At 52.8% G+C, this 18,203-nt stretch overlaps 4 protein-coding genes across 8 annotated transcripts; 2 read left to right on the forward strand and 2 right to left on the reverse strand.

Moving 5' to 3' along the window:
• Positions 1-127: 127 nt before the first annotated feature.
• On the reverse strand, positions 128-4,793 carry KBTBD4 (kelch repeat and BTB domain containing 4). 3 transcript variants are annotated; one of them, XM_006212247.4, is made up of 4 exons: positions 4,718-4,793; positions 3,181-3,801; positions 2,196-2,302; positions 128-1,738 (listed from the first exon to the last, which is right to left on the reverse strand). In XM_006212247.4, exons 1-4 carry the CDS (start codon positions 4,734-4,736, stop codon positions 878-880), a joined length of 1,608 nt encoding a protein of 535 aa, XP_006212309.3. In that variant the 5' UTR covers positions 4,737-4,793; the 3' UTR covers positions 128-877. The 3 variants fall into 3 exon arrangements, with proteins under 3 accessions (XP_006212309.3, XP_006212310.1, XP_072826056.1); XM_006212248.3 differs by having other exon boundaries at positions 4,613-4,752; XM_072969955.1 differs by lacking the exon at positions 4,718-4,793 and adding an exon at positions 4,309-4,563.
• Positions 4,792-9,365, forward strand: NDUFS3 (NADH:ubiquinone oxidoreductase core subunit S3). Its single transcript, XM_072969956.1, has 7 exons — positions 4,792-4,947; positions 5,058-5,123; positions 6,277-6,374; positions 6,579-6,728; positions 7,608-7,733; positions 7,867-7,986; positions 9,117-9,365. Exons 1-7 carry the CDS (start codon positions 4,884-4,886, stop codon positions 9,282-9,284), a joined length of 792 nt encoding a protein of 263 aa, XP_072826057.1. The 5' UTR covers positions 4,792-4,883; the 3' UTR covers positions 9,285-9,365.
• An 826-nt stretch (positions 9,366-10,191) lies between these two features.
• Positions 10,192-12,340, forward strand: FAM180B (family with sequence similarity 180 member B). 2 transcript variants are annotated; one of them, XM_015246107.3, is made up of 3 exons: positions 10,192-10,675; positions 11,477-11,547; positions 11,757-12,340. In XM_015246107.3, the coding sequence occupies exons 1-3, from the start codon at positions 10,537-10,539 to the stop codon at positions 12,150-12,152; spliced, it is 606 nt and encodes a 201-aa protein (XP_015101593.2). In that variant the 5' UTR covers positions 10,192-10,536; the 3' UTR covers positions 12,153-12,340. The 2 variants fall into 2 exon arrangements, with proteins under 2 accessions (XP_015101593.2, XP_072826903.1); XM_072970802.1 differs by lacking the exon at positions 11,477-11,547 and having other exon boundaries at positions 10,545-10,675; positions 11,723-12,340.
• Positions 12,341-13,264: 924 nt separating this feature from the next.
• On the reverse strand, positions 13,265-17,514 carry C1QTNF4 (C1q and TNF related 4). 2 transcript variants are annotated; one of them, XM_072970803.1, is made up of 2 exons: positions 17,237-17,514; positions 13,265-14,386 (listed from the first exon to the last, which is right to left on the reverse strand). In XM_072970803.1, exon 2 carries the CDS (start codon positions 14,379-14,381, stop codon positions 13,407-13,409), a length of 975 nt encoding a protein of 324 aa, XP_072826904.1. In that variant the 5' UTR covers positions 14,382-14,386; positions 17,237-17,514; the 3' UTR covers positions 13,265-13,406. The 2 variants fall into 2 exon arrangements, with proteins under 2 accessions (XP_072826904.1, XP_072826905.1); XM_072970804.1 differs by lacking the exon at positions 17,237-17,514 and adding an exon at positions 14,851-15,206.
• Between the last annotated feature and the right edge of the window lie 689 nt (positions 17,515-18,203).

Consider the following 18,203-nt stretch of genomic DNA (forward strand, 5'->3'; position numbering starts at 1 on the left):
CGATCCTGTATGTAGAAAAGGGAGTATGGGATTCAGTATTGTGACTGACTGAGAAATGTGTGGGTATGAAATTAGTTTCCCTTAGGAAGTGACCCCTTCAGAATTCAAAACAGACACACATATCATATCCCTTCAAAAACTTTTATTTGTATGAACAGTTCCTAGCTCTTGACTTAGCTTAGAGCTTTTAAAAGAGTAGAGACCTATTTGAGTTTGAAAAAAGTTTCTGCTATTAATCAGAAATAATCTTTTCTACTTCTTTCTGGCTTACACCTTGGAATAAGCCAAAAAATAAAACCAAAGTATATATTTCCTGACACATTGATGAGAAAGCAATAGATGGTACATCCTGAATTCTATGGTTGCCTCTTGCTGGTGAAGGACACCTTCAGCTTAGTCCATTCTCCCAACCAAAGCCTGAAGGAGAATTCTAACACCTAATTCTTTGTGGAAAAATTACCAACTAGCCACTTTGCAGGCTGCAGGAAAAAGAAAAAGAAGGTAGATTGGGCATTTTTCCTTCTGTCCTGGGATCAGGAGTGCTTCTACTTAACAGTGATCCGGTAAAGAGATGAGGCTGTGCCCAGGGCTGGAGAAGAGGCTTGCTCTAAGCAGTCTGTAGTGAGGCACAGGGTTACAAGCGGATGGCAGAGAATGGGCTGGCCTACTCTCAGTTCAAGCAGCCAGCAGAGCAGCAGCAGTCTAAAAAGCCCCTAACGGAACACTCTTATGGGCTCAGGGAAGGGCTGAGGCGCTGCCTTTCTAACATGTGCCAAAAAATAACATAGTACCCAAATCTGGACCCTGGGGACTTCGAGTTTGGATGGGTAGGTGCTGGAAAAAGGGAGCATCAAAGTCAGCTGCTCTTCTCACAGCCTTAGGCCAACACAAACTGCAAATTGGTAAGCAGCACCTTAATGCCTCTGGTGACAGTCACAGCTGAAGTGGCAGGGTCAAGCTTGTAGGTGTTGGCATCCCCCTTTTTATATCGGTCTCGAAAAACATAGATGCTCCCATTACAGCTGGCGATCTTCCAGAGGGATGGGGCAGAGCTCCAGGCCTCAGGAAGGCAAAGCCGGGTAAAGCTGTCTAGCAGGGGATTGTAGCACACCAGGGAGTCCCCTTCAGCCACGATGAACACCAGATCCTTATGCACAGCTGCGTGCATGCGGCCAGCGAAGGGCAGCACGTAGGGTTTCACATGACACTTGTCTGTCTCTGTGTCAAAGCACTGGATGAGTCGGGATGGTTTGGTAAAGAAGTCCAGGTCATTCTCCTCCCCCCCAAGTAGGTAGATGATCCCATTGAGGTTGGCACCAGCGGCCCCGGACACAGCCACCTCTAGCTGGGTTGTCTCAGTCCAAACGTTATCACCTACCCGATAATAGATAACTGCATTGGAGAGGGTATCCTGCAGTGTCTTGCCACCTAATGAATATATGGCATCCTTCCCGGGCACAGACACCAGGGTATGCTGGAGCCGGTCTCGGGGCAAAGGCGCACACCACTCCCAGTCCACGGTGGCATTGTTGCACTTCCACATGCGCCTTGGGATGGACCCTCCCACCACGTACAAGTCTCCGCCATGCTTGCAGGCTGCAGTGATCTGGTGGCACAAGCTGTTTTGGCCACTTACACTGATGGAGTCATCTTCTGCACAATGTAAGGACACAGCCAACGAGTGGGTACGAGATGACTCTTTCCCGATCAGGTAAATGTGTACATTCTCCCCAATTTCCTATTGGTGAAATTAAAGTTATAAATGGTATCTATCAGTTCTAGGCTAAGGCTCAGCTGAGACGCATATCCTTAAGGTCCTGGACCACACACTTGTATTTTGCTCTAACCTACTCCCCTCTAGTAACTGAATGTCATCCTGACTCTCCTCCAATCACTCCAGTCATTTTCAGGCACCTTATGCTGGGACAGAGAATCTGTTACATTCATTCTTCCAGCTTTTTTAAAACTATCATGAGCGAGTGCTTCGGATTGTTAAAGCAATGATGAAAGTAATTTTCTCAGGGAATTTTGGAGCCCAGAGGCTGGTGCTTCTGGACTCAACTACACATCCTCCTCCCCAGCTCTTATCAACTTAATCCAAAGACTTACTCACTAACCATCAAAGAGGCCAGGCCAATAGATGGCTGGAATGCATGGATATTATAGTGTCCCAACCCTAAAGAAATCTGCCTTACCTTCAAGCTACTTCTGAGTGACTCTGAAAAAGCCTCTCTTTCTTCTTTGTTAAAATTGATCCAGGCTTCTATCGCCTCTGTTGGGTTCTGGGAACATGGAACTCCATCTGCAAGAGCCAGAGGAAAGGCATGGTCAATGGCAAGATAATGATCCAGAAGGGAAATTTAGAACCAGTGGCTTTTAAAATGTGAAACCCTTTGTTAGACTACAACCATGTATGTATATGTATGTGTGAGAAATTAACCTAAAATTGCCTTATTTTAATTAGAATGGATGGCTTGATATGATCTCATTTGCCATGGAAGCAATCTATTAGGCTACAGAGCTCACACTTCAAGTATGGTTATACCTCACTTGTTACCTAAAGTTGGCCAATCACTTGAAAAGCTTATTTAGTGATCCCGACTCACTGCCAATTTATTTAGGTAACTAGTCCCACAAGTACATGCAAAGCACATGGATGAGAACACTTATGCACAAAAGAGATTAGAGTATACAGATAGCTCCTCACTTCCTTTTGTGGCTAAGTGCTGCTTTTTTTTTTTAATTTAGTTAGCATCCATCACCACACAGTCACAATTTTTTTTTTAATTAAAAATTTTTATTTTGGGGGGAGGAAGGGAGGTAACTGGGTTTTATTTATTTATTTATTTATTTCTAGACGAGGTACTGAGGATTGAACCCAGGACCTTGAGCATGCTAAGCATGCACTTTACCACTTGAGCTATACCCTCCCCTACTCCACTTTTTTTGTTTGTTTGTTTTTGAGTCAACATTTGTATATATTGTGAAGTGCTGTTTCTTTTATTTTCCTGGCTTGTTCCTCTGGAAGGGACTCTGTCTCTGAAGGCATCTAAATTCCTATCAAGAATAATACTGTAAATTAATGCCAGGAAGCCTGAGGGTACCCTTCTCTTGAACTAGAATGTTCTCTGAACATCATACCTGTGTGGTGGGTTATGATGTGCCCCACCCCCAACTTACCCGAGATGATATCAGTGAGTAGATGGTGGGGCAAGTGGAGAAATTCTTCTGTGCTCTGTAGCTGAGCCAGGTGGGCCTTGGCACAGTGCTTGGCAGCTGTGTAGAGCTCAGGATCACTGTGCCGATCTGCCAGCCACATCACCTGAAGGCAGTTGCCCACTTGCACTGTGCGGGCCAAAAACCGAGAACATTCCTCAAAGAGAGATGTCAGCTGATACATGTCTGACACCTCATAAATTTCCTGCAGCTCCTCAGCTCGAAGTTTCACAGTCCCATGGTAGATATAATCAACCAGGAGCTGGAAAACAGACTCGCTGACATCCTGCAGCACAATTACCCGGTTGTGGGCCTCCTTCAGGTTGGAAGTGAACATGGACCGGAAGAAGCAGCTCTGAGCTGAGAGGACCAATCGGTGGAGCTGAAACTCCCGGCCTTCCACTGAAATAGTGACGTCAGCAAAGAGCTCTTCCTCCAGACACAGTTTCATGATGCCCTGAGCCACACGGCCTGAGTGTGACCGATCTTTGAAAGTGTAATTCACAAAGTAGTTCTCATCCATAGATGCTCCAGGCTCCTCTGGTGATTCCATGGTAGTAGCCAACTTCTCTCTCTGCCAGCTGTCTGCAAAACACCACCACTCTGAGTAACTTAAGGAATCCACAGCCACAGTATATGAATCTAAATGTCCAGTTCAGGGAGGGAGAGGAGAAAAGCGAGGGCACAGTGGGCCCAGATTAGCCTCAGTCCCGGCCCTGCTAATGACATCTGATGTTCTCCTTCAACCAAAGCTGGGTTCATTCTCCTGCAGTGACTGCCCATTCCTAATGAAATCCAAATTTCCTACTCTGGGTGCTTCCCTGAGAAAACATGGAATACTCCTTTGCATGGTGTAACAAAAGGCTTGGTATTTAGGTCAACACATGAAAGCAAGGGGTTGGAGGAAGCCTATGCTTTTAAAAGCCTGGCAAAAAGACTTACTAACCAAATAGCTACTGGGCATAAAACTAGAGAGGCCCGGGACAGCAGAACGCGACAAAAAGTCCCCTGCGTCCTTGTGACCATATCCCCTCTTCCCCAGACCTTCCAATTCGACTCTTGGCCTGGTACATCTATCAGCCCCACATTTACTCTTTTCTGAGCCTCTCCCCGGCATTTCCCCGCTCGCCCTAATGACTCTCCAAGGCTTCATCCCAGAACTCGAGACGGAGCCCTGCCATCCGGAGCATGGGACCACCCCCCAGGAGGCACATCGCCACGTGCAGTGTCCCTGCTCCACTTGGAGTCGCCTGGGAGACAGTCGCCAGGGAAACCGTTCTTCTATCCCCCTCCCCCTAGCCATGCCCGCTGGCCCTCATCAAAAGCTTAGCCTAGGGAGCGGGGGAGGGGTGTGGAATTTGGAACCCATAACTCTCGCCGCTTCTCCTCCTCTCACCAGTCCAGTTCTTTAGGATCCTCGCCTTCTCTCCAGCCTCTGTCACACTAAACTAAGGACACATTCACCTCATGATTTCCCCACCTACTGGCTTCGCTTTCTCACCTGCCTTCCCTCCTTTCATTCCGAAGCCCGGAACCCGGAACCTCTGCTTCCGGCCCCTCGTCCGCCCGGAAGGAGATCCTATGCACACTTCCCCTTCCGGTCCCTGCCCTTGGGGCTCCGTGTCCTGCGGGATTGGCCTCGGCCGCCTGGTCTGCATCCGGCGATCATGGCGGCTGCGGCGGCAAGGGGCTGGTGGCGGGGGCTTGCGGGGTCCGCGGCGCTGGCCAGGGGTGAGCTGGGGGCAGCCGGCTGAGGCCCGGGGCGGGAGCGGCGACGCGTCCAGAGCAGGGAGCCCCTCAGGCCTCCCTCTGGGCTTCAGTGTCTCTATCTTCCTATGCAGTGGCCGCGCGACCCTCGGTGCTGTTGCTGCCGGTGAGGCGGGAAAGCACTGCGGCCGACACGCGCCGTGAGTATGTGAGGGTCGGGCCCTTCTCGGGACTACAGGCGGGGCCCCCCTTAATTACCTTTGTCAGATATTTGCCCTTGTCCTGGGCTGCCCTTCTCTGCGTCCTCCTGGCAAATCATTGCTTGTCTCTGGAGAGCTGATTGCAATGGCCCTCACTCTGCAGGCAGAATCGGGCCCTCCCTATGCTCTTAGGCCTCTGTGTTATGGCCCTGTTGCTCCTTGTCAATTTCCATGATCTTTTTTTTTTTTTTTCCCTGATTAAACTGTCAGCTCCTTGAGATCAGGAAACTTAACCTTTGGTTGTCAGAGCACTGTTAAAATAGTAGCTTACGTTAACTGAGTGCTCATTGTGTGCCAGGCACCTTGCAAAGCGATTAATGAATGATCTTATCTAATCCTCACAACATTCTTAGGAGACAGGCAGTGTTATGCTTTTCTACCATAGATCAGGAAACAATCCAGAGAAGTAACCTGCCCAGGATCACAGCACTAATGAGTGACAGAGCAGTCCTGCCTGCTGCCAAAGGCAGCAAAAAACTTAACTCTGCAGCTATGATGTGTGGTTGCTCAGCGATTTAATGTTGCACGGATAAGCATACAGGGATAAGTTACAGTCAACACAGGACGACTGGGAGTCATGCGACCTGGCATTTCCCCCTTTCTGGGCCTCAATTTCATCATCTGTGCAGTAAATAAATAAAAAAGATTTCAACTACATAATCAATGAGGGCTCTTCAGCTCTGAAGTCTTAGCTTGAGAACTTGCTCTGAGCCAGAGGCTGAGAGATACAGAGAAGCCTAAATTCTACTTCTCACCCTTAAAGAGCTCCTACTCTGGTAAGAGAGCTGAGGCAAACGCTGCTTTAGCAGAAATGCAGGCATTGTGAAGAAAGAACCACGAGGTAGTTCTGAGAAGAGGTAGACACCACAGCTGCAGTAATAAGGTGAGCCTTTTTGGACTGTGTAGGTGGCATTTTCCTGACGTTTTCATCACTTCCTGTTCCCTGGAAAAGGAACCTTCCACCTTCACCTTTCTCAAGGTTCTGGAGGGAGTCCTGACTGGGAGACAACACCCCATACAAGCCCAAGAGACTGAATGCAGGGCTGGCTGCTGCCTTCTACGTTCCTTTCTTATGTATGCTTTCTCCTTCCAGCCACTGTCAGACCACGGAATGATGTGGTCCACAAGCAGCTCTCAGCTTTTGGAGAGTATGTGGCTGAAATCCTGCCCAAGTATGTCCAACAAGTTCAGGTAATATTCACTACTCTTGTTTGGGTCAAGAAAGAACCATGTTCTCAGGGCATGTGGGAGTGGGCAGTCTGGAATCAAAGAAACCACAGACTCCTCCATCCCAACTTGGTTTTCTTTCTCTGTCTTAAACCAGGAGACTCCCCCTGAAGTTTGCTGCTCCCTCTGTAGCTTTGTTACCTTGCCTCTCCTTTTCCATGTCCGCAGGTGTCCTGCTTCAATGAGTTAGAGATCTGTATCCATCCTGATGGAGTCATCCCAGTGCTGACTTTCCTCAGGGATCACATCAACGCACAATTCAAATCCTTGGCTGACTTGACAGCAGTGGATGTCCCCACCCGGCAGAACCGTTTTGAGGTCGGTCAGGAGATTTGAGATTTGGAAAGTAAAGTAAGGAAAGGGGACAGAACTGTTTTAGGGTGGCAGCTACCTATGAGAACCACAGCGTCCTTAGTTTCAGTTCAGGTCAAACAATACAACACAGCAGTTAAACCAGGGCCTCAGAATCAAGTAGACCTTGAGTGTGAATTCTAACTTTGCCATTAAAAAGCTCCGTGACTTCAGACATTTTGTTTGATCTTTCAGGGCTTTAGTTTTATGTGCAAAGTAAGTATAAAATTGTCCCTATCTCACACAGTGGTTGTGAGGATTAAATGAGGTAGTACGGGTAGATGAATAGTTCTCAATACTTTAACTATTGATATTTACTGGCTATCTACTTTTTGCCAGATTCTGGGATCAAGAGAGAAATAACACACAATGCCTGCCCTCCAAGAGTCCCCCACACGCTAATGAGGAAGAGGGACATATAAAACAGTTTACCATAGTGACATGATTTATGGGATGTTGGAGAGATGCTTTAAGAATGCAGGGGGAGCACTTAGCCCTGTCTAATAGGCTTTTTTGAAGGGAGAGAGGAAGTCTGTGCTGAATCTTAATGGATAACCAGGAGACCAGGAATTAGCCCAGTGAGGGAGGGCGGGTCGGAGACATCCAATAGCATGAGCAAAGACAAGCATGCTGACATGCTGAGCTATAGTTGGCTTAGGCCTTTGGAAGTGGTTGTAAGTATAGGAGCATCTGGAGGTTTTGAACTTCCAGACAGAAGGCAGGTTCAAAGGCAGGCAGGTTAACCCACCCCGTATCCTCATTGTTATGCTCCCACTCAGGGACTTCCGTCTCAGACCCCTCAACCTGTGGTCACCTTGGTCCTCCAGTTCCTTCCATTCTCCCTAGATTGTTTACAACCTCTTGTCTCTTCGCTTCAACTCACGGATCCGTGTGAAAACCTATACGGATGAGCTGACGCCCATAGAGTCTTCTGTGTCTGTGTACAAGGCAGCCAACTGGTATGAGAGGGAGGTGAGTTGTTGGACGTGGTGGACCCTGCCTCTGGGCCTGAGTTGCAGAACTGATAGAAACTAGTGGATACACTGCAGCCCTCACCCCTTTGTTGGCTGTGGTGGCTGGTTGGCTTAGCGCCTTTGTTTTCTAGATCTGGGACATGTTTGGAGTCTTCTTTGCTAACCACCCTGACCTAAGAAGGATCCTAACAGACTATGGCTTTGAGGGACATCCTTTCCGGAAAGACTTCCCCCTGTCTGGCTATGTTGAGGTAGGAGCCTTGGAATGGGCAGCCATCTCAGGGAGGGACTGGTAGGGATCTTGGGCAGAAATTACAGTCTGTGGATTGAGGTGGTTTAAGAGCACTGGTACTGGATTCAAATCCTAGCTTCATTCTGACAATCTTCTCATCTGCAAAATGGGAACAATAATAGTACTTAATTAGTAGATTTGTGGTAAGCTAACTGATGTATGTGCAAAGCTGGTGTATTGTAGATGCTCAATTGATGTTAGCCATTATTTTTGCAGTCACTTTAATGAGCAAGGCAATCTTCAGGACACACTTAGTCTGTCCTCAGATCTGAATCAGTATCATTTTACCCTGCCCTGGATCTCTGAGAAGGCACGACACTAAATGTTCAACCCTTGAGAATGGCCAGAGGCAGGACCAGTAACATGTGCCTACAAAAACCCTATGAAGAATTCAGTGCTTTACTCTACCACTGCAACATGTTGTAGGTTGTTTATTAGCAGGAAGATGGTGTATTGTATATATACACATGTGATTTTGTAGCAAAGTAACTTCTTAGAAATGTTGAGATAGTGTCAGGCCAGCCCTTCTCTTCAGTACCCAGATGTTCCTGTTTTGTGTGTGTTTACCATGGTCGCACTCCCAGCACCTTATTGTCCTTACCTTATGCAGCTGATCCTCCAATAACAAGAAAAGCCACGCCAGAATTACCACCTTGCATCTGGGCAGTGATAATGCCAAGGCCACAGGGCCTGAACTTGAGTGCTTGCAGTTTAGGTTTACTCTTTTCAGCTACTGATTGCTCCCTAATCCTGAGCAGGTGCTTCCCATCACCTTATAAGTATGTAGGTGGGTGAGCAAAGTCATTTCTGATGGAAAAGGAGCTCAGAGTTCATGAATTGGGGATGGTGGGCATGGAGGGAGGCCTGACTGGGTGATAACAGGGCATGATGTAGAGGCCATTTTAAGCTGTGGTTGGGATGTGACCTGATGAGTAACAGATGAGGATGGAGACTTAAAGAGGCCAGGACAGGAGTCAAGGGCAGAGAAGTAAAAGGGCTGAAGAAGTCATCCATGGCTTTGGGAAAGTGGGCCTTAATATCTGTAACAAGGCCTTCCTCAGTACTTAAGCCTGCCTTTTTCTTCTGCAGTTACGCTATGATGATGAGGTGAAGCGGGTGGTGGCTGAACCAGTGGAATTGGCCCAAGAGTTCCGCAAGTTTGATCTGAACAGCCCATGGGAGGCTTTCCCTGCCTATCGCCAGCCCCCTGAGAGTCTCAAGCTTGAAGCCGGAGACAAAAAACCTGAAACCAAGTAGTTTCAGGGAAGGAATGTGTGTCCTAGAACACGCCTTATCTATAATTGAGTGTCCCTGTAAATAAAATCCTACTTAAACTCACCACTTCCTGTGTGTTTATCATGAGTGGAAGTGAAGCTTCGACTCAGGAGAAGGAGGTGGTGCAGGCAGGGGTTTGCCGACTCTGTTAGAGAGACTTTTCCAAACCAGGAGTCCTTTTTTAATAAGACTAAATAACGCAGTTGCAGACAGGGTGACCTACAGGCCTGGATGTTCTTCTGAGGGAGATTCTAGATCTGAAATTTAAAGTTCTCACAGTCCACAGGACTCAGGATGGGCGTGGCATGGCCTCTCCTGAGAGTTACAGCAGTCTTTTCAACGGCTAGAGAAAGCCCCTGGTCACAGGAGACTGGTGGCAGCTGACGGACTCGGGCCTGGGTGGAACGAGGGCAACCCCCACCCACCCTCATCCTATCCAAACAACTACAGGGCTCCAAGAGCCCAGGGCCAAAGCCAAGAAGAGCTGCAGCTCTTTTGAACCCTGTGTCCTGCTCCCTGCAACCTGACAGCCCATTACACTTGGGCTTAGGGAATCTTCCTGGACTCTGGCCTGAGCTGAGAATGCTATAAGCAAGCAAAGAGTGTCCAAGTCTGGGGCCAGAGACAATCAGGAGCTGCAGATCTGTGTGTCTGCCTGCCAGGGAACAGTACTTCTCACCCCAGCCAGTCTGGGGTCCGTTCAGCCAGTGGCTGAATGCCTGACATGGAAGTTTTTGCTCTGCCTGTCAACAGTCTGCTCAGCACACCCGCCATTGCAGTTGGAAAAGGCTTTGCAGCTGTTGCTCTTGGCTACTGAGGGGCTCTGGAGGCTGGCCCGGGCTGGGCTGGGCTGGGCTGGGCTGGGCTGGGATGTCATGGGCTGGGCTCAGCTGCAGAATGCTTTGGGGGTGAGGACAGATAGTAAGGTAGTACTACTTCCTGGGCTCTTTCCTACCTCTTGGGAGGGCTAAGCTAGTGCTCTTTGCTACCAAACACCTTTTTCCTATTGACAGCATCCCACCCATCTGGGCAGGAATAGGCATAGGGCCTGACAAGCAGGGAGCCAGGCTCCTACTGCCAGCAACCAAAGATTCCACATTTCTATGGGATGGAAAGAGCCCCTGGGAAGCCAGAGCCAGCCCCTCCCTGCTGAGCGCTGAAGACTGACACGCAAAGCAGGGAACGCTGTAGCTGTCTACAGTGGAAAGTTGGAGCCCTGGTGTGTGGCAGGCGGATGGAGGAGCAGAAAGCAGCTGGGGAGAGTAAGACTCAGAGGACCTGCTGGGGCAAGGCTGGGACAATGCAGTTCCTGGCTTGGCTAATGGTAGCCACTTGCCTCCTCCCTGGGGTGACTACAACTCAGCACCATGCAGGTACCGGGGCTTTAGATGGGGTGGATGGGGGCCGAGAAAAGCTGTCAGCTGACAGCTGTTACACTTGGTTCTGTCTGAGCCTAGCAGGGTTTAGGAACTATGAGCATGATGAGTACCAGGCTGACCTGTGCTTCAGTGGGGAATGGTGTGGGCCCCAACCCCAGAAGCAGAAAGGTCCAGGTGAAGTGAATGGAGATAGCCCTAGGTGCTCTCAATGGGCCTCGGGCTTATTCCAGCTGATGTACAAAGTAGGACCTCTTGATCTGCCCTGCGCTTAGGACAATCATTCCAAGGGCTAGGCAGCACCCCCAAGAGGGGTGAAGGAAGCTGCAACAGACATCCTGCCTTGCGTGGCCTCCCTGCCTTGCACACGGTCACTTACTGAGGAGCAGGGAAGGAATAGGTTTTTCTCAAAGGGATCCTCAAACTTTGAGGAGGGTCACTGGCACTGTTTTAGGTCACGTTGTCTCCAGATGATTATAGGGAGGGGAGATGGGAAGTGAAACGTCTTGTGACCCGTTGGCCTGGAACTCTTGGCTAAGGGAACTGTAGAGGTTCAGGGAGGAGTCCCGGACATTTGCCGAGATGGTATCTGGGTTTGGGATGATGCTTTTGGGATCATAAGACCTATGCCTGGGAGAGTGAATGTCAACATGCATTTGTGTGTAGGGGAAGGTGGACACGGGATGGCATTCCTATTTTCTAGATAGAAGAACCTCTAAGCACCTCTAGGCACTTCTGGGAGGCTGGGGTGTTCAGGGTGGAGCTTGGCAGGGGCCTGACTCCTCTCTGCTGCCCCAGGGCAGTCCATGGACAGCACCATCGTGGGAGGTGGCCTGCAGAAGCCAGAGGCCCCGGAAGTGATGTTTGAGGTCTTTCCTCCAGCCTGGGACATGGGGGTGGGGGTGTCCAGAGGTCCCTAAACTCTGGGTTGGGGTGGGGGATGCCTCAAGCTGGGGTTGCTGGTGGGGGGGGAACCCAGCATGGGTCCTACTGCCTGCTTATGCCCCACTCTGGCCCACTCTTGCTTCCTGTCCTGCTCCCTAGGCCCAGCCCACCCCTTACGTGGCTCCCCTTGCAGCTGCTCTGGGCTGGGCTGGAGCTGGATATCATGGGGCAGCTGCACATCCAGGACGAGGAGCTGGCATCCACACATCCAGGTCGCCGACTCAGGCTCCTCCTGCAGCACCACGTGCCCAGTGACTTGGAGGGAGCTGAGCGGCAGCTGCAGCAGTTCCAGAGCCTGCGGAAGGGACCTCCTCTTAGCCCCTGGGACTTTGAACATCTGCTCCTCACAGGCCTGTCCTGTATCTACCGTCTCCACGTGGCTAGCGAGGCTGAGGTGCGAGGTCGCTGGACCCAGGTCTTCACCCTCCTGGCACAGGAAACACTCTGGGACCTGTGCAAGGACTTCTGCCCGCAGGGCCAGCCCCCTTCTCTGGGGCCCTGGGCCTCTACCCTTGACCCCTTGCCCTAACCCTCCCCTTCTGTCTGTCATTCTCCCTCCCCCCACTCCTCACCTTAGCCAGACCCATTTGGGCAGGGGCTTCCATATGGCACCTGGTTCTTCCCACTGTGTTCAGGCCTCTGGGCTTGGCTTGTACCCAGGACCCCGCTTACCCCTCCCTCATATCTCCTTCCTGGGCCCATGCTCTGGGGCTTAGGCAGCAGGCACAGACATAAGGGCAGGACTTGCAGGCAGTGTGTGTGTGTGTACTGAGATCAGGGTTGAGAAGTGTGTTTAAGAAATGCTGAAAGGGAAGTTGCTCCCAAGTAAGGCCAGGTCAGACCCTCCAACTCTTACCCTGACAGTCCATGAGAGGTCCTATGGAATCTACAGGGAAGTTGTAAGTGCTCAGTGCCCAGTCCTGCTTTAGGTACCCTCTTAAACCCAACCAAGGCTCTGGGGTCCCTGAGTCTCCAAGTCCCCATCTGGGCTAGGAGAAGAGACTAAACAGACTGGACATTTTTAGTTCAGTCTGTTGGAGGATAGGAGGGAAGCAGGTGGAGGACTATTACCTTTTCCCGCGCAGATGTTTTTTGGTGCATCTCAACAAGACTCAGAGGAGGCAATGAGGCTGGGAGGGGACTGAGGCAGGCCGGTGTAGCCCTGATCCTGTGTAACTCACCCCATAAAATGTTTTCTTCTGGCCTCCTGGAGCCCTGTGTCCTTCTGTGTCAGAGTAAGTTGTTTAACCCCTGCCCTGACCAAATCACCCTCCCCATCCCGGCAGAGCAGGAATCAGGGCAACCAGGTATCAATCAACTGCTCATCCCATTCACAAGCCCCACTGGAAGAAGAAATGTATTGTTTCCTTGAATCCCATACCCCTCAGTGAGGCAGGAAGTGATGTCCTTTGTCACAAAAAGGAACCAGACGAGCCCTAAGAATGATGTTGTTGGTCAACAGGGAGTTGACTGGAAAGGAACATGAAGGGAGTCCCACAACGGGGTTAGGCGAGTAGGGGTCAGTCAAATTCCCACCCCCTCGTCCTTCCAGGACCTGACCAAATCCTGTCCTCTGCCCTCCGACCCCCAGCCGAGACACAAAGCGCCGCAGTCAAGACACAGCGTAGGACCCAGGCAAACAAGCGCCGGCGCAGGCCCACTTTATTGGCAGAGCAGCCGCACTGGGGGGCCCTCATGCTCGCGCCGGCGGGGCGTTCGGGCCGCGGTCCCGCCTCGGCATGCACGCCCCCGGACCGCCCCGGGCTCCTCTCGGGTTCCAGGCTCAGAGCTCCGGGGGCCCGAGGCCGGGCGGGCCGGGGGAGATGACGTCGGGGTACACCAGGAAGCCGGAGAAGGTGATGTACTTGCCGTGGTTGCTGTAGGCGCCGTAGCCGTCGTGGTCGTGGCTGAGCAGCCAGACGGCGTCGCCGCGCTGCAGCGCCAGCATCACGCTCTGGCTCTGCATCTCGCGGCGCCGCGACGCGCCGTCGTCGTAAATCATGGCCTGCACCTCGTCGCGGTTCTTCATCAGCTTTACCGACAGCGTCTTGCGCGGCAGCTTGCCCAGCGTGAAGGAGAAGAAATAGGCGCCGGGCAGGCGACAGCGGAACACGCCGGCCGCCGCGTCGAAGTCGCCGCCGATGTTGACGAGCTCCGTGTCGAAGGCGAGCGGCCGGTGCCGCGGCCCCGGGCCCGCGTCCGAGCCCACCAGGCTGCGCGTGCGCGCTGCCGAGAAGGCCGAGCGCGGCTCGGGGGGCGCGGGCGGCCCGCGCGCAGGCGCGTCGGCGTCGGCATACACCAGGCAGCCGCTGAAGGTGGCGCCCGGCGCGCCCAGCGCGTACTGCGGGGCGCCGTGCAGCCGCAGCCACACCGTGTCGCCGTAGTCGAGCTGCAGCATGGCGCTCTGGCTGGCGGCGCGCCGCGTGCCGGGCCGCCGCTGCTCGTCGAAGGCCAGCGCCTGCACCTCGTCGCGATTGCGCACCAGCATCACCGACAGGCTCTTATGCGGAGCCTTGCCAGCGGTGAAGGAGAAGAAGTAGGCGCCGGGCACGCGGCAGCGGAACTGGCCAGTGGCCGCGTCGAAGTCGCCCCCGATGTTCACGTACACTTTGTCGAAGGTCACCGCCATCTCCGACGTACCTTCCAGCGGGGTGGTGCGTGCCGCTGAGAAGGCCGAGCGTAGCTCTGACGAGCCCGCTGACGGGCCCAGCGCCCAAGAGGCGGCCGGGCCCAGCAGGCCCAGCAGGAGCGGCAGCATGGCGCCTGGGAGGGGAGGCACAAGGGCGAAGATAGGAGGGTTGGGCAGGGGTGACCTCCAAATCTCCTGAGCTGCCGGGGCTGCGGAATGGGAGATGGGTTCCCTTCACTGCCCAGCCCTTGACCCACAACTAGGACTTGGTTTCCTACATACTCGGACTAGGTCAGTGGTTCTCCAATTTACATAGCACCTGGAGGGCCTGTTAAAACACACATTATTTGGCCCTACCCCTACCTCACCTGGAAGGAAGCATGAGAATTTGCATTTCTAACAAGAACCCAGGTAATGTAGATGCTGCTAGTCCAGGGACCACCACACTTTGGGAACCATTAGATGAGGCTAGTGATTTTTTTTTCCTTTTTTTGTAACCACCGAACCCCTTTCTCAAGTGAAAGCTCAGACTTATACCATGCATACAAGCAGAAATGCTCTGGTTGAAGGGGCCTGTAGCCCTGTTAGCTGTGCTTACCACATCTCCTTGATACCCAGGGGCCCTGGGAACACAGAGGGTGGTCAGAAGATCTTTGAATTTCCTTCAGCCTCCGGTTTGCTGCACTTTCCTGTCTATTCTGTGGTCCTTGACCGGACCTCACTCAGAAACTGGCTCTTTATACTGATACCCTTCATGATGGTTGCTGTTTAAGCCCTCATCTGGGCAGGAAAGGAAACAGCTGCTCCCTGACCCTTCTGCCGCCCTCTGACTCAGTCAGGGGTCAGCTCTCACACCGAACCTCTGAACTCTCCAGGGGCCCCTCTTGCACTAAAGAGGCCAGAAAGTTGGGCTTTGAGGTAGTTCCCTCCCACCATGAACTCAGAGTAAGAGAAAGGGACTCAGTCTTCTGGGCTTGGGGGCTGGTCACTGAGAGGGAGAGCCAGGGGCTGCAGGGGATAGAGAGGGAGGGTAACAATTCCGGAAGGGCTTTGGCAAGTCTGTGAGGTCAGCAGCTTGGTTCCTCAGTAGTGGGGGAGGGGAGGGAACTGACAACTAAACCTGGGCTCAGGTCCTGGCTCTATCCTTTACATGCTGTGAAATCTTAGGCAAGTTCCTTACCTTCTCTGGGCATGGTGCCCTCTGTGTAAGTGGGGAGGACACCTGCCTCACAAGTTGACATTGAGGATGCTCTGAGATACCAAGTGTGAACATGGTTTGTGGACAGTGGTGCCGCCCAGGTGTGCAGATACTTCTGCTCTTAACCTTGAGAAAAGCTATCTGATTGGGCTCTTGACATAAGGGGTTAGCGACTCAGTAACTCCTACCCTGGAGGCAAAGTGGAGGCAAAGCAGGAAAGAAAGTGAGCTAGTAACAGCTTAGGACATAGGCTTCTATAGGAAATGCCCTGGGAATGTGTGTACCTTTATGTCTCTTAGAGACACTGAGGGTCTGCTAAGAAGGGCTGCCAGGTGCAACTGTGCAGCTGTACCGCACACAACAGGGACGTTCACCTGAGGGGAGGTGGGCATTGGAGTCCAACATATGTTCTACTTGCCCAACTGTGTGGAATGGCTGCACCTGGGGGAAAGTGCGCCTTTATGTAATTCTGATAAAAAAGACCCCAAGTCCCTAGCCCAGCTGAACACTCTCTCCCTCCAGAGGAAGTACCTGTTCTCATTATTATAAAGGTGCCCCATGGGCTCCCCAGTACCCTTGGTGAGGGCAGGGAGGCTGGGGAGCCCATCTGTACCTCACAGTATTCGGTGCATCCCCTTTCACAAAGCTCTTTGGGCACATCTGATCTCACACCAACCTGCAAGTCAGGTGGCCCTTCTCCCATTTTATAGCGGAGAAAGCCAAGGCCCAGTATGAGAAAACATTTTGGCCCAAGGTCACCCATGAAGCACTGAGGCAAGCCTTGAACTGAGGTCTTTTGACTCCAAGTTCAGTGTGCTTTCCTCTCCACCACCTTTCCCTTCTGAACATGAATATTTCCAGCCAACCTGTCATCTGCCTCGGTTTCCCTTTTGGCAAAAATAGGAGGAGAGAGAAGTAGAATGGGTTTTGGGATCTAGGGTGAAGGGGAAAGAAAGCAAAACCAAACAAAACCAACCAACCAAAAACTAGCATTGTTGTCTTCTGGGAGTATGGAAACATCTCCATTTTTCCTAACCTTGCTGCTGTCCCAGCGAGTCTTGGTCCAGGGGCACCTGCTCACCCTACCCTCAGCAATCTCCCTGCTGAGCCTGGTGCACCCTGCCGGTGCCAGAAGGTCCTCCTGTGTGTCCAGTACCCAGCTTTCATTTCACCCACCACTGCCCATTTCCCAGATCCTGTGTCCCCCATCCTTCCCTAAACCCCCTTCCCAGAGCAGGTCAGAGGTGAGAGGGTGTCGGGCGGGTATCATAGCTCCAGGGAAGGAAATGGCTGTTCCTAGCTCTGTCCAGGTGAAGCTCAAAATTATCATCTTCAAAGAGAAAAAACTAGGACACAGAGAACTGGACAGACCCAGAGCTCCGGAATCTACGGGGGAGATGCAGCCATGTCAAAGGGAATTCCAGAGACCCCCACCTTCCCGCATCAAACCCCACTCCCAAATCACCCCCTCCCTCAAGCTCTGACCAGACCACCCTCCCCACCTACCCTGAAAGCCCCTCACGCTCCCGACAAGGTAAGTCCGTCCCCCTTTCACAGAAGAAGACAATCCTCTCTCATGGGAAAAAAATATCCCTCAGAAAATGGTACCCCAGACCCTTTTCCCCTCAGACCTTCCTTCATGCATCCCTTCGGAGTAAAAGCCCTTGAGCTTCTTTCATGAGAAGCTCTCCCAGGTCCTCCTTTCAGGGAAAAAGGACCCATTCCCCCGCCCCCGCTTCCAGTTAAGGAGAAAGCCTGGCTCCCCGCGCCCCGGAGCATCCCTCACCTGGCTGGGGGCGGCGGTCGGTCGGGTTCGCTCCGAGCCCGCGATCCGGCTCCGGCTCCGGGAGGGCACCGGGCTACGCACTGACCGCCCGCGCTGCGGCGGGGCCGGGCCTGGCGGGGGCGGCAGGGCCCGCGGCGGCGGGCGGGGCGCTGGGACCCCGGGGTGGGCGCCGGGCGGCGAGGCGCGGGCAGGAGCGAGGGAAAGAGGACCGCGAAAGAGCGAGCCGCCGGACCCGCGCGAGGAGAGGCGGGGGAGAGGCGGGCAGGGGGAGAGGAAGGAGGGGGAGAGAGAGAGAGGGAGGGGCGCGCCGAGGACCCAGTGCGGGGCCGCAGGGCCCGGGGCACCGCGTGCAGGAGGCCCTTCCTCCTCCGTGACCTCCCTAGGGCTTCATCCTCTGGGTCTGGAGAGCAGGCATCAATAATCCAAGTTAGCAGATGGGGAAACTGAGGCCTGAGGAGAGGCCAAGCTAAGGGTGGCTCAGGGCACTCTACAGAGCAGCCTCCTCCCTGGTTCGAGGAGAGGGGATTGGAGCAGGGCGCAGAGACGGGACCAGGCTCTGGGCTGCAAGGACAGTGGAAGGTGAGGTTTTGGCTGGGACAGATGTCCAGGCTGAGTGGCACTGGGGGAGGGGGTCTGAGGGAAAAGAAGGATAAATGGGTCAATGCTGGCAGTAAAGGAAGGGCTTACGGTGACCTGTTTTCTTCGTCACCTCCAAATTGGAAAATGCCCGTGGTTGGTTAGGAATGAAGGCGAAAGACAAAGCCCCCAGATATCAGAGGGTGAGCCTGGGCCCCCTGGGGAGGGGGTAAGGAAGGAGGGGAGTCCTGGGGGCAGAACTGAGTTTTGGCTGGAAAAGCTGCTTCCACAGCGCCTGCAAGGAGGGAGAGGGTTGAGAAGGGCAATGGGAGGGCTCGAAGGGCCTGTTTGCTGAGGGACATTGATCACTGACACCTACCGAGTTGGGCCA

The sequence above is a fragment of the Vicugna pacos genome, chromosome 10 (genome assembly GCF_048564905.1).
Source record: "Vicugna pacos chromosome 10, VicPac4, whole genome shotgun sequence".
Lineage (NCBI taxonomy): Eukaryota > Metazoa > Chordata > Mammalia > Artiodactyla > Camelidae > Vicugna > Vicugna pacos.